Consider the following 12949-nt stretch of genomic DNA (forward strand, 5'->3'; position numbering starts at 1 on the left):
ATAAAAAGGTCTGGAATATGACCTGTGCCTTTTGCAATTCAATGGGAACAATGAACAGTATTTGGATAAGAACCCATGTGGATTTATTTGTTGCAGACTATTTTTCCCCTTGGAATTACATTTATGTACCTCACTCAACTCCATTAACATCCTAGAAGGGAAAGTTTCTTTCAGGGAGTATGACTGTTGTACAACCAGAAGCCCCTACAGCACAGCCATATTCTCTGCCAACCCACATGCCCATACCACACCTGAGACACAGCTCATCACTGTTCAAGTAATGAGCACCAATGGACACAAAACTCCAGTTCTGATGAATAAAAATACCCATGGAACAACCTACTGTCTATCACAACTCTGCCTTGTAACATGACTGAGAAAGAAGAGTCAAGTTACCCTTCTTGTTCACATCTTCTTCCGTCATTGCTGACTGACACAACGTTTTTATAAGTTCATGACAGCTGTTGTTAGTCAGGCCTTGAGCATCCATCAGGTGAAGCATAATTGAACTGAACAAGCAGAGATCTTTTAAGTGTTCCACTGCCCCACTGCTGGCCTCGCAGATCCGACTGTAAAACTTGAAGATGTTGTTCCTCAGGGTCTCATCCCTGAGCACCTCCTGCACTGCCATTGGGTGCGGCAAGATGCAATTCTGCAGCCACTGCAGAGTTAATGAAACGTTCTGCATATTGAGGCTGTGCTCAACCATGGACTTTACCAGCCATTTAGTTACTATGTATGAGGATGCACAGGTCAGGCTGACTGCTTCATCTGCAGGGTCAGCAGATTTGAGGGATTCCTCTGGATTTTTGGTAGGCAGTGCTGGGAAAACGGGCTCCCAGTGAACAAGTATGGCATTTAGATCATCTCTGCATTTCTCCAGCTCAGAGGCATTCAGGTCTGCAGCCATGCTGTCTTCTTCTGTCTTTCTCCTTTTCTGAGTACGATGATGAGATGTGGCTTGGGATTTGCTCTTTTCTTTGATATTTTCTATAAGAAGAAAAACAATATCAACATACTACATTATTTGCCAAGGGAAGCTGTGATGCCCCATCCCTGGAGGTGCTCAAGGCCAGGTTGAATGGGGTCCTGGGCAGCCTGAGCTGGTGGGGAGCAGCCCTGCTCACAGCAAGGATTGGGGTGGGTGGGCTTTGAGCTCCCAGCCCAAACCATTCTGTGATTTTACGACTATTTACACAGGATCATGAGAAATTCACACAGCACAATTCTTTGGGCTAGTGGAGTCATAACACACACCAGCCCAAGGAAGGAGGCACCAGCATAGTTACGTTTCTTTTTAACAATGTAGGCAAAAGGAGCAAAGCATGCCCTGCCCCAACATAGCTGCATCTTGACCAAGTGTGACTGATAAGCATGGGATATAAATTTTTCACATCCCAAGTGCGCTGAACCTCCAACTAAGTTTTATTTTAAAGCTCTTTTTGAAAATTGACTGCCTTAAGGCTTCCAGAATTGTGTTAAAATTAGAAAATGCAACAATAAAGATCTGAAAATTGGCTTTCCATTTCCATTCCTCCACCCCCAAGCTGCATCTGATTGACTACAGTTATTAATACTTCTTTCTAGGAAGCTTGCCTAACTTGTATGGTTAACATACAGCAATTCTAGCAATATTAATCTTCTTAAATACTGTTAGTACTTACTAAGCAATTCTTTGATGTGGTATTTCTGAGCAAGATTCTGTACATCCTCTTGGAGCTGCAGGTCCTTTTCAGTGATGCTCCACTTATGCAACAACAGCAGGATGTCTTTGTTTGAGAGAACACTGTCATTCACAGTGAATCGACTCATTTCTTTAAAGGCCTTGACAACGAGAGCACGATATCCCAGCACAGAACTGAATGTAGTGAAAAACTGCGCCAGCCTGGCTTGATCTAAATTAGTCCTAGAGAAACAGGAACAAGCTCCATGTATTTTTCTGCATGCTGATGAGTTAAATGCAATAATAAACACAGGTTTTCCTCCTTCCACTTTCCTCTTATGGTTCTCCACTTCAGTTTCTCAAGGTATCAGCATTAACTTTGTTCCCACTGAATCCCCAGAGCTTCACACCACTGGGGTCTGGCATACAGCTCATGGAACACAGCCTTTGCCCTCCCAGCAGTAAGAGCCAAAGGCATATGGCACACTAGGAAGAGGCCAGAGGTCTGGCACTTCATCTACACTTTATTTTGCATGTATCAGCAGAATTTTGAGAAAATAAGCAAAGCTTCTCCAGGTTGCGGCAATACTTATCTGCAAGAAATGCTGCGGGTGCTATTAGGGACCCAAACAGAACTGCTTATCTACCTGTTTCCTTACTGCTATCTCTGCTGCAGCTGCAGTGTGTGGGCTCACTGAGTGTGCTGGGTCTGCAGAGAAGGGACTGACTTAATACTGCTGTGTAGAACCTTGCATGACTTCTCTTTATATAATTTTGCAGACATGGTTCAGACCATAAAGAGCCCAACACTTTGGATGGCATGAAAGACCCCTGCAACAAACAGCTCCACTACCTGCAGGTGCTAATCCAGAAGTGAAAAGCAGCTTAAAACACAGCAGCTTAAAAATAGCTAATTACTAACGATGTAGAACATGATGGTAACTATGCAACAGTTGCCATTTTGTTCCCAGTACATTAACAGCAGTGGCATCTTCCTGAAAATCTCACTGAGGTTCACAAGTTACATTCAGACTGAAGGGGAGAAGAGCATTACAGTCATCAGAGACCGAGACATTCTCTCAGCCTTCATAGATTTCCAACTGGACAGAGAACAATATGCAAACTGATTTTGAAAGAAAAACAACAACTTACCGAATAAGTTTAACTAAAGCAATCAAAACATACAGAAATTCATTTACAAGCTGAATAGGAAGAAGCTTCCTGTTCTCCTGTGGCTTTTTCTTGCTTTCTCTCTTGCTTCCTACATTTGTTAGCCACAGAGTATGGACTAAGGAAATGATTCTGTTTAGCAGCTTGTTTTCCAGAAACCTGAAAAAGCAACCAACAAACAAAAGAATAAATACTCATAGGAAAGACAGACTTAACCAGAAACCATTCTGTCTCCCAGGGGGGGCTATATTCTGGTGCAAGCTGGGAGCAGCAACCTCACAGCCAGGACCTGTCAGGGCTGGGAGGCCCATGAGACCCCAGCAGTGGAGACCCAGGCTGCTGCCTGTCCTCAGACAAGGCAAACACCCAGCACTTCCTCCTGCCACACTGCAGTTGGGGAACAGCCAACAACCTCCCAGGTCAATCTACACAAGAAAGACTGTACACACAGACGAACACATATCTGGGAGAAGCAACTGGGAGTCACTTAGTAGGACAAGGGGAAATGGTTTTAAGTTGAAAGAGGGAAGATTTAGGTTGGATGTTAGGGGGAAGTTCTTTACTAGGAGAGTGGTGAGGCCCTGGAACAGGCTGCCCAAGGAGGTTGTGGATGCCCCGTCCTTGGAGGTGTTCAAGGCCAGGTTGGACGGGGCCCTGGGCAACCTGATCTAGTAAATGTGTATGTTTGGTGGCCCTGCCAGGCAGGGGGGTTGGAACTACATGATCCTTGAGGTCCCTTCCAACCCGGGTCATTCTGTGATTCTGTGTATATGTGAACTGTTGTCCTTTAACATAATAAGCTCTTGGTAAAACTATAATATGCTTATTCAGAAGCAGTATTGATCATTTGGAAGTGTAGTTGTGAAGTCATAGAATTGTTGAGGTTGATAAAGACCATTAAGATAATCTAGTCCAACCATCGACCCATCACTGCCATGCCCACTAAGTGACTTCAGACACCTGCCAACCATGAGCCTCTAGCATTCACTGTATCAGTCAGCTTAGGGGCAATACATCATGGTGAAACTTGATTTTCTGCTGGGCCAGAGTCTCCTGGAATTAGCCTCATGTCATTTTCCTAGCAATTAATGCTTTCAGGTGTGATTCTGTTACTCATATCTTTCTAAATATAAATGTCAGTAGCGCACCATTCGCCATTAAGACAGTTGGTTCTTAGCAAGAGAGTAGACCACTAAAGCACAACAGTTGGAACTACATGATCCTTGAGGTTCCTTTCAACCCGGGTCATTCTGTGATTCTGAGTATCATAGTGAGCTCAGAATCAATGTCATGCAAGTACTCTTTCAGAAGTCCTATAAGGTGTGAGGTATGGGTACTAAAGAGATTTGAATGCACTAACTTTTTTTTTTTTTCTTTCTAAGGTTTTCAAAAACATGAAACTCTCCTCCTACTACAATTTGGATATGTAGTAGTACAATTTTGGATATATAAGCCTTGATTTTGTTTTTAGATACACAAGGGAGCAGTTCAGAGTTCAGCAAGTTCTGCCAGTACGGCCGGAGGTGCCAAATATCACAACCACTGGCGGAGTCATTTCTATATCTGCCACCCTTTGTTTTTATATTCAGTTGCATAATTATTTCCTGCATGTGGGACAGCAGAATTGTTCTCATTTCACCAGTACGTCCCTTGTTACCTTTTCTCTAAGATGTGCAGTATCCAGGTTAGGAGGCTGTGGTCTTGTATCAGCTCATAAGCAGCTTTGGTGACACAGGCAGCGCTTTGTAGCACCTCTAGAATGTGATTCTGAAACAGAAAATATAATTTGTTCTTTTACAAAATGAGAATATAGCCAACATCTAATTACTACCCATCTTTCCAAAGGATGTAATTAGCAATCTGGTATCCGGAATCTAATCAACTTAAAATATGTTCCCAAACATCATGTGTTCAGGGAACAAAAGACATTCTCTTTCCAATGTTTCATCTTCAAGGAAGCCCTGAGGAAGTAAGACAGCTTTTGCTCTGTCCAAGATTTTCACAGCTAAATGAGATACTCTTTAACAGAGCAGATTTCTCAGGGAGGGTGATTATAATCCTAAGAGCTGCTGGCCTCCAAACTTTCTTCTTCTTCTTAATGCACTGTAGAGATAACCTGCTAGTTAGGGAATAAACAGACCTAACAGAACAAAGACCCTGACAGTACCAACAAAACCAAAGTCTGCAATGTTTTCCACAAAGCAGAAAAAATAACACTGTGCAGCCAGACCATCAGCTGACGAAAGTGAGTTAAGAGCCCCATCCAACCTGGCCTTGAACACCTGCAGGGATGGGCACTGCCGGCTTATTTGGGCAGCCTGTGCCACATGAGCAGGGACCTCTTCTAATTTCAGGGCCCATGTATGTGACTGGATTAGACATGTTATTTCCCTCTTCAACACATACAAAATCAACAGGGAAAAAATTTTCAAGAGAGAAAGGGAAGAGTCAATTGATCTGTTCTGCGTTGTATTTAAGATATTCAAACCACACCATTTTATTTATCTTTATTTATCTTTAAATTCTTACCTGAGAGCCTTCATCGCACAAAGGACTGTTGAAAAAGGAAAGGATGACATGGAAAATCCTCTGGTAATCATAGAGCTGGTAGCAGTGTTTATCACGCAGCCCTTCCCCGAGAAGTCTGAGTACCCAATCACGTTCTATTTTGTGCTACAAGTCATAAAAAACAGCACCATCAGACATTTCAGAACGACAGCAGCTCATAAGCACAACAAACCAGTCCCCTGGGAACATCAGCACAGTGCTAAGCAGCTTCTTCTGGACTTCTCCACTTTCATCTCCATTACATTTAATCAATAACAACGTCCATCAAGAACAGTTACTCTACAGCCCAAATATGCACTGACAACGAGACTTGTAAAGTTTCTATTCCTAAAACATCTCAATCAAACCATCTATAAAGGGATTCTTATGTTACCTCAAAGTCAAAACTGTAGAAAAGCTGGAAAAATCCCGGTACTTTCCTCAGGTCCAAATACTGGTGTGACAAAAGGAACCTGTTGATCTTTGTGTACATGTGCTCCTCTGTGAAGAGAAACAATGGTTGGTTATTGAGGAGGAGGACAACGTACCCAATATACAGCCACACAGAAAGATAAATGGAACCAATATTTTCCAGTTGTTCAGCTAGCTGTCAAAGCAGTGTGTTAACTGCAACAAGGAGAGCCTGTGCTCTAAGGCTGATTATATTGTTTGAGCTGGGCCAGACTACTCGGAGGGTAAAATTCAAACTCAACTGTTTTTCCAGAGATGCTGAACTTCGGTCAGGCATCATCCACAGGGCAAAGCAGGTATCCCAATAGAGACTGCCTTTCAGCCACGTTTAGTCAAGCCCTACACACATTCACAGTCACCTCACAACTCTGTGGCATCAGCTGTGCTCATGAAAGAGGGAAAATAACATAAGAAAACACGCAAATGAGTAAGGAGCCTATATCATATCAACGATTCATAGACAAATGGTATTTAAAGGCCTGAATTTCAGGTGCAGTTACCCATGCAAACCACCATTAACATGCCAGAAATTCAACATGTGCAATAGATTACAGTACCTGGCTTCAGCATCTGCTGTGCCACACGAGCAATGTAGAGGGTCAGGGAGAAGGTAAATCTGAGGTTCTGCTGCCTGATTCCATTTTGCACAGCATCCATGAGGTACAGCAACTGCAGCACAAGAACCCAGGGGAGATTAATCTTGAACTATCACCCAAACAAATACAACAGTAGAATATACATACAGAAGTAAGATTTCACAATATTACAATGGCCATGATCAAATACCAACCCCACCAGGATTTCTGTTCCTACAAATAAAACCGTTATCTAGATGCATTTTCCCCTCTATTTTTTCCCAATGAATATAGAATCACAAATACAAAAGTGGACAAGCAATGGGACAGAGGATAAAAAGCTGCCTTAGGCTCTCTTTCCACATGCAGGCAGGAAGGTGAGTAAGGCAGCAACTTTCCCCTTAGCATCTCTGACCTAACATACCCAACCTGGTTAACTATCAATGGAGCTCAACCGTACCTGTTTCTGCTCTCGAAAGCGAGCTCCTTCCAGATGAGAACGAAAAGAAGCCAGGACAAAATATGCTGCTGCTCTCATGTTGGGATCATAGCTGCTAAGGGCAGCCACCGTTAGGCCCAAGGCATTGACTTCAACAAACTTGTGACACGCCACAAAACATTCTGTGTGAGGAGAGGAGAAAAATTAAGAAAAACATCCAGTGCATCATACTCACATTTCATAGAGTACATAACAGCACCACAATCCTTAATAAAACTTCCACTCATAAACACCAATTTCTAGATCTACTTCCACAAGCTCTTGTTTCATCACAGAGCCGTATACTGAAGGCTCCTTCAGCTAAAAAAAGCATCCTGCAAATCACTCAGTAAGAATTCTTTCCTAGCACTGAAATTAAGGTGGTTACTCATTTCTTTGAGACAGATATGAGTCTGTCTGGCAGACCACACAAAGTCAGCAGTAAATTCTCTTAAGATATCTCATATTCCACTGTTTCAGGAAAGCTAAGTGCAAGAAAGAAGAGGAGGGAAAATTCTCTTCCTCAACACTGTCTGGGTGCTTTCTAAGTGCATGCATGAAAGCAAGATCAGCCCAGACAGCAGAAAACCTACTTTCGCCTAAAGAGTTTTCATTATACAGTGAATAAGAGAATAACAGAAAAACAACTGTGATCATGCAAGCATGGGTGATTCTGCTGGTAAGGCATGTTTCTACTGAAGCACTAAGCTATAACCCAGCAATGATCAGTAACCAGCCAAACAAAAAACATCCCTGAACCTGTTGTTTATCTTCCATTGCATTTTGTCATCAAGATGCTGAGTTTCTCTTTTAGGGGCTGTGTGTTTTTGGATTGTGCCATTTCTACTCACTGATGGCTGGCAATGACTTGATGTAAACCCTTCAGACTATCTCCTGTGCTATTTGTATTTAACAGTCACAAAGAGATCGATTAGGAAAACCATCTCTCACTGAAAACATACGATAGCAATATTTTCCATCCAGCTGACCCTGGGGAATGCATTCAATAATAACATCAAATAACAAGATATTATTATAAGGAGAAAAAGTTCTGTCTCTGTCTGACATATAGTTTGTTTAAAGTACCTTGAGAATCATGATGGAAAAGCTTTCCACAAGATGCTTATCAGAGCTAAACCGAGACAGAACTTGCTATCTGCCCAGCTCCAGACTCACTTTTTACCCAGTGAGCATTAAACACCGTGCAGTAAGTCTGTGTTTATAAATCCAGCAGTTATATAACATCTGTGCATAGGGCAGCATGCAGCCGGTACAAAGAGCAAATAAATAAAGAATGAGGAATTCCAAAAGCAGCTGACATGGTTTAGGAGCGCCACGGGACTCAAATGAGCAAATCACTTGTGCCCTTTAAAATGCTTCTTTGGGAACAGACTCATGAAATTACACAGAGCAGTTTGCAACTATACCTAAATACAGGACGAGGACATACAAAATAGAAACCCCACTATAAGAGGTTAAGTGAACAAAGACCAAGTGTGATTTCGATGACAGACAATTATCAACCTGCTAATTGCTTGTGATGCTGTTGTTGTGGAAAACAAAACCCACAAAACTACACAGTGGTCAACCACAATCAGCAAGGGGAGGGAGCTGGTTAGGAAATTCCTTATGATCTATATGCTACTTTGGCCTTTAACTGCCCTTGAAACAGGCAAGTGTGCAGGTGATTAATAGCAGGGATGTGCATATGTGAAGCAGTCACATAAAAAAATCTAAGTGAGGCTAAGCAAGCAGCTTCCAAGCACCATGTAGAGCTTAGTTAACTTTCCAAAGATACCGAACATGGGCACAGTCACATCCACGATGGTCCAGTTTAAAAACCTCTCATCATTTTAAGCAGATCAGCCCCTCTACATAGGGTTAAACAGCTGCAATTGAAAACGTTATGAGGGAATACTTACCATTCTGGAAAAGAACAGCTTGGTGCCTATGCTGCTACATAGTTCTAAGTACCTAAATCCCACTAGAAATACTGTACTATTTGGAAAAGTGCTTTAAAAAGACTTTAACAGCAACTATGCCTGGTTACCTTTTAAGCCACTCTGAAATTACATTGCAGTTCAGTAGGTGGTTAAACCACATATATCTTTCTCCTTTCCAAAGCAAGCCATGTGATTTCTTTGAAGTATTAACCCTCAGACTTTAAATAACAGCACTACAGATGGAGCCGTGCAGCTCCCACAGTAGAGTAAAATGAGACAAAATGTCAAAGTGGGAACATTCAGTTTTACCTGGTCTGGTCAATTCACTGAAGAGCTGAAGCAGAAAACATGGATCATAGAAATCATCAAGATTCTTGATGCTTTCATCTCTATATAGTGACTCCTGCACCTCCTGAAACCAAATCCAAACCAAGATGATATAAGGAACAACACCAATTTTCAAACTGTCCCAACCACCTCATTCCACTACACAGCAGCAATCCTAAATCTTGTGCAATCTAATACAACTTGGGCCAATGCATGCTTGAGTTTACACTTAGCTTTCACTAACATGGTTCCAAAAGCTATCAGATAAAGATACAGAAGCATGTTAGCAAGCTATCAAAGACAAAAAAAAAAGCCCATTGTTGGTGGATACTTGGACAACCAAATTTAACAACTTTAAAAGTCAAATTCTGATGATGGTTACACGTGGCAACATATATAATCACACCTACAGACAAGATGTGGTCCTATTGCAAATCATTCGAAAAACTGTTTTTTAAATTTCAGGCAAAAAAAAAAACAAAAACACATTCAGCAAAGTGCTCCAAACTAATAAAGTCCCTCTTATGAATGTAAACGTTTATCCTGATGTAAACAAATTGCAATATATTACACAAGTGCAAAACAAACAAACAAAGACCAAAGTGAAAGGCTCTTTTTCCAAATCACAAGGAGGATAATTCAGCAGGCTAAACCACAGCACCTCAGATGGCAAAAGATGGCGATGCTGAGGGAAAGACAGAACTGTCTTCATCATCTTTTCTCGATCGAGCAGACACAGAATCTCTTCCATGCTTGGCTGCTGCCACAGTGACTTCCCTAGACTCTTGCAAGCCTTGTGATGCTCCACAGCAGCTGGACCCCACAGCAGGATTCTTAAACATTGTTAAAAGTAAAGGTGTTAGTCAACAGGCTGATAGCACCGAGCAAAAAGTAATTACAGATGCTATAAATTAGTATTTAAATTTTCCCTTCACTTCTACTCATTATCCTGTGGGAACTTGAAATTAGAACTCGTTTCCCTGGCAACACCTTTCTCATCCATCCAAAAGCTTTTCAAATTCAGTCTGAGGGCGTCTCATTAACTATTTCCTAATTCAAGGGAAAAGGTAATTCAAGCCAGAGCTTACATTCTCACAAGAGAGGTTTTTTCTTTTAAGCTATAAATGCAGGTAAAAATGATAGCAACTGCATGAAGAGAGTGACCAAGATCTAGTCAGTGAAGGTTTTCTCAACTGCAAGTGACGTTTCAAACCAGCATCACGGTGCTTCAATGAAACAACATTCCTACATTCCTCCCCCGAGGTGCCCCTCAAACCCCACTTACTGTGCTTAAGTTGCTACTGATATTGTCATTTACTATTCGGGTACTGGCACCAGCATGCCTCTCTGTCAGTGAAGCAATTGGTGGGACGGCATTGCGCTCCTTATCACCCAGAACCTGTATGTCCTGTAACACAAGCTGGGATCTGCCAGGTATTCAGTTTTCCTGAATGTGCTCTATATTCACTCAATCTCTTCAGTGGTGGGATCATGAGTAGTCAGTGTCTGGCCACCAATCCACTTCAGAGTACAGTATGAAATTCTTTCTCCTTTAAAAAGGCTATATAAATGTTTGGGGTCCTAATTGCCTCTGACAATGGACTCGTCCTCTTAATGCCCTGCCATTTGCAAATGCTTTTGGTAAAGATTTATGCAGCACGCAGCTACTGCCACAGCCCTTACTTCTGCAAGCCACTTCAATTGCCTTCTAGTAACAACTTTCATTTATGGTCCCACATTATAGGCTGCAAAGATTATCTACAGTCTCAGACAAAGCTCAGGAAGGAAATTAGGTTTCTAATTAAGAGTCCAGTCCCTCTCCTCCTACCTGAACTGGTACTCTTAGAATCACTTGAGTTGGAAAGAATCTTTAAAGGCCATCTGGTCCAAACCCCTCTTCCACAATCAAGAACACCCACAGCTATAGCATGTGCTCAGAGTCCCATCCAATCTGACCTCTAGCTATATGCACATTAATACAAGAGGTTACACATCACTTCTTCACTGGCATCTTCCTGTCCTCTACAGAAGAGCCCTAACAGAGTGTCATCTATTCAGGGGCAAGAGTACTGCAAATGGCAAGGGTTATGCTAAGTAGTAAATGACGTATCCCAAGAGAACAGGAAGGAATCCTACACTAGCAACTAGATGATTGGCCTTCTGGTTGAGTGGGGCACTCATTAAATGAGAAAGCTAAACACTGATGCTGCAGATACCCACATTCTGATCCCTTTGTCCAAAAGTCTGGGCAATATGAATTTTACCTTTTATCCATTTTTCCATTTTTATATGAAAAATGTTTCCAGAAGCAATATTCACCTCTAAAATCCCAGTTCTGAGACTGCTTACTTGCATATAATAGGTAAAATAAAGGACGGAGGTCAACTTACCTAGAATTTATAAGACTTTGATTATTCTTCTCATATAACTGAAGCAGCAGCAGTATCTTCTGATCTAAAAAACCCAACAAAAATGAAAGCTAAAGTCAGTGATCTGTGAAGATGAGAAACAGATCTAGTAGGAGCTACCTTTCCCAGGCTGACATACCTACAGTACTCAGCGTAGCCCCATAGGCACCCAGCAGCACAGCAAGGTGACTGCTCTCACACACTGAAGGGTCGAGTTTCACAACTGTCAGCAGGATATCCACCAATGCCTCTGAAATAGATGCATGCGGGTTTAAACAGTTTCATGACTACACCAAAGGACAATCATGGGACATTTAATTCAAGGAAAAAAATGAACATGTTTTGAAGTAGTTTAAAAAGCATTTCCAAGGTGAACAAACAGATGTTACTGTGAGGCAAGCTTCATAATGTTCCTGATGAACTTCTCTATGGTCATACATTTGTTACCTTGGAAAAAAAAATGCCATACTCTACTCTGCCCTGTCAGTTCCATACTCCCTCAGGAAAGATTAAGATAACAGGAGTTGCAAGGAGGAAAGACACACATCCCAACAACCTTCCCAAGGCACTCCAGAACATGGAACATCATGCTCTAGCTGCAGTAACTTATCAAAATGCTTCTATAGGGTACACTTAAAGAACTGCCTTCACTGCAGAGCCATTTAGCAAGCTACAATAACTCTGTCCTGAGATGTACAAAAGTTATTCACCTTTATCTTATGACTAGTTGAGAAACAGATGAGTAAGTAATTAGGTTACTCAAAGTTAAATAGTTTATCTGTAGCAGATTCTGAATCCAGATCTCTCTGCTCCCAGTACCTGAGAACATACAGGTTATTTCCCCAAGGATCTACAGGATATATACCAAAACAATACAGAACATAAAGACATCGGTCTACATGAACACACTCTGGACACAAAATTAGCTCCAAACAATCCATCTTGCTGCTTTGCAGAAATACATTCAGATGGCAACATACATATAAAATCTATTACTAGTTAGGACCCAATTTGTATTATTAATGGAAAGACAGCGCAAGCTTTCATGAGGAATATCAGATATACATGGAGTAAATTAACACTCAAGAAAGAGTTCACAAAATCAACTTAAAATCTTCTGTTCTAACCAATTCTAAAAAGAGGCCCTCTGTCACGTATCTCTAAAAGAACCTTCACTGATCTTACTCACAACTTCACAGCAACCAAAAGGATCAATTCAAGATTTCAAGACGATTTAAAAAGAAAAAAGGCACGAACCTTCCTTAACGGAGCTTCAGAAAAGGTGAGTACTTAAAACTGGCAACCACAAAATGAATGCGAACATCTGAACCCAGAGGTAGAATTTAAAACTAAATGCTAATATTCTG

At 41.5% G+C, this 12949-nt stretch overlaps 1 protein-coding gene across 2 annotated transcripts in view; it reads right to left on the reverse strand.

The window, feature by feature from the left end:
- URB1 (URB1 ribosome biogenesis factor) overlaps nt 1-12949 on the reverse strand; it is a 40990-nt gene that overhangs the window by 1442 nt on the left and 26599 nt on the right. For both annotated transcript variants that reach the window (XM_015881319.3, XM_085528208.1), the window contains 12 exons: nt 11722-11832; nt 11565-11628; nt 9836-10007; nt 9157-9259; nt 6887-7047; nt 6409-6520; nt 5775-5881; nt 5363-5506; nt 4491-4600; nt 2816-2992; nt 1665-1906; nt 397-990 (listed from right to left, as the gene is read on the reverse strand). In XM_015881319.3, the coding sequence (XP_015736805.3) occupies nt 397-990; nt 1665-1906; nt 2816-2992; nt 4491-4600; nt 5363-5506; nt 5775-5881; nt 6409-6520; nt 6887-7047; nt 9157-9259; nt 9836-10007; nt 11565-11628; nt 11722-11832 (2097 nt within the window). The remainder of the gene's footprint in view (nt 1-396; nt 991-1664; nt 1907-2815; nt 2993-4490; nt 4601-5362; nt 5507-5774; nt 5882-6408; nt 6521-6886; nt 7048-9156; nt 9260-9835; nt 10008-11564; nt 11629-11721; nt 11833-12949) is intronic.

Source organism: Coturnix japonica, chromosome 1 (genome assembly GCF_054131305.1).
Source record: "Coturnix japonica strain WE chromosome 1, WE-NBRP24, whole genome shotgun sequence".
NCBI lineage: Eukaryota > Metazoa > Chordata > Aves > Galliformes > Phasianidae > Coturnix > Coturnix japonica.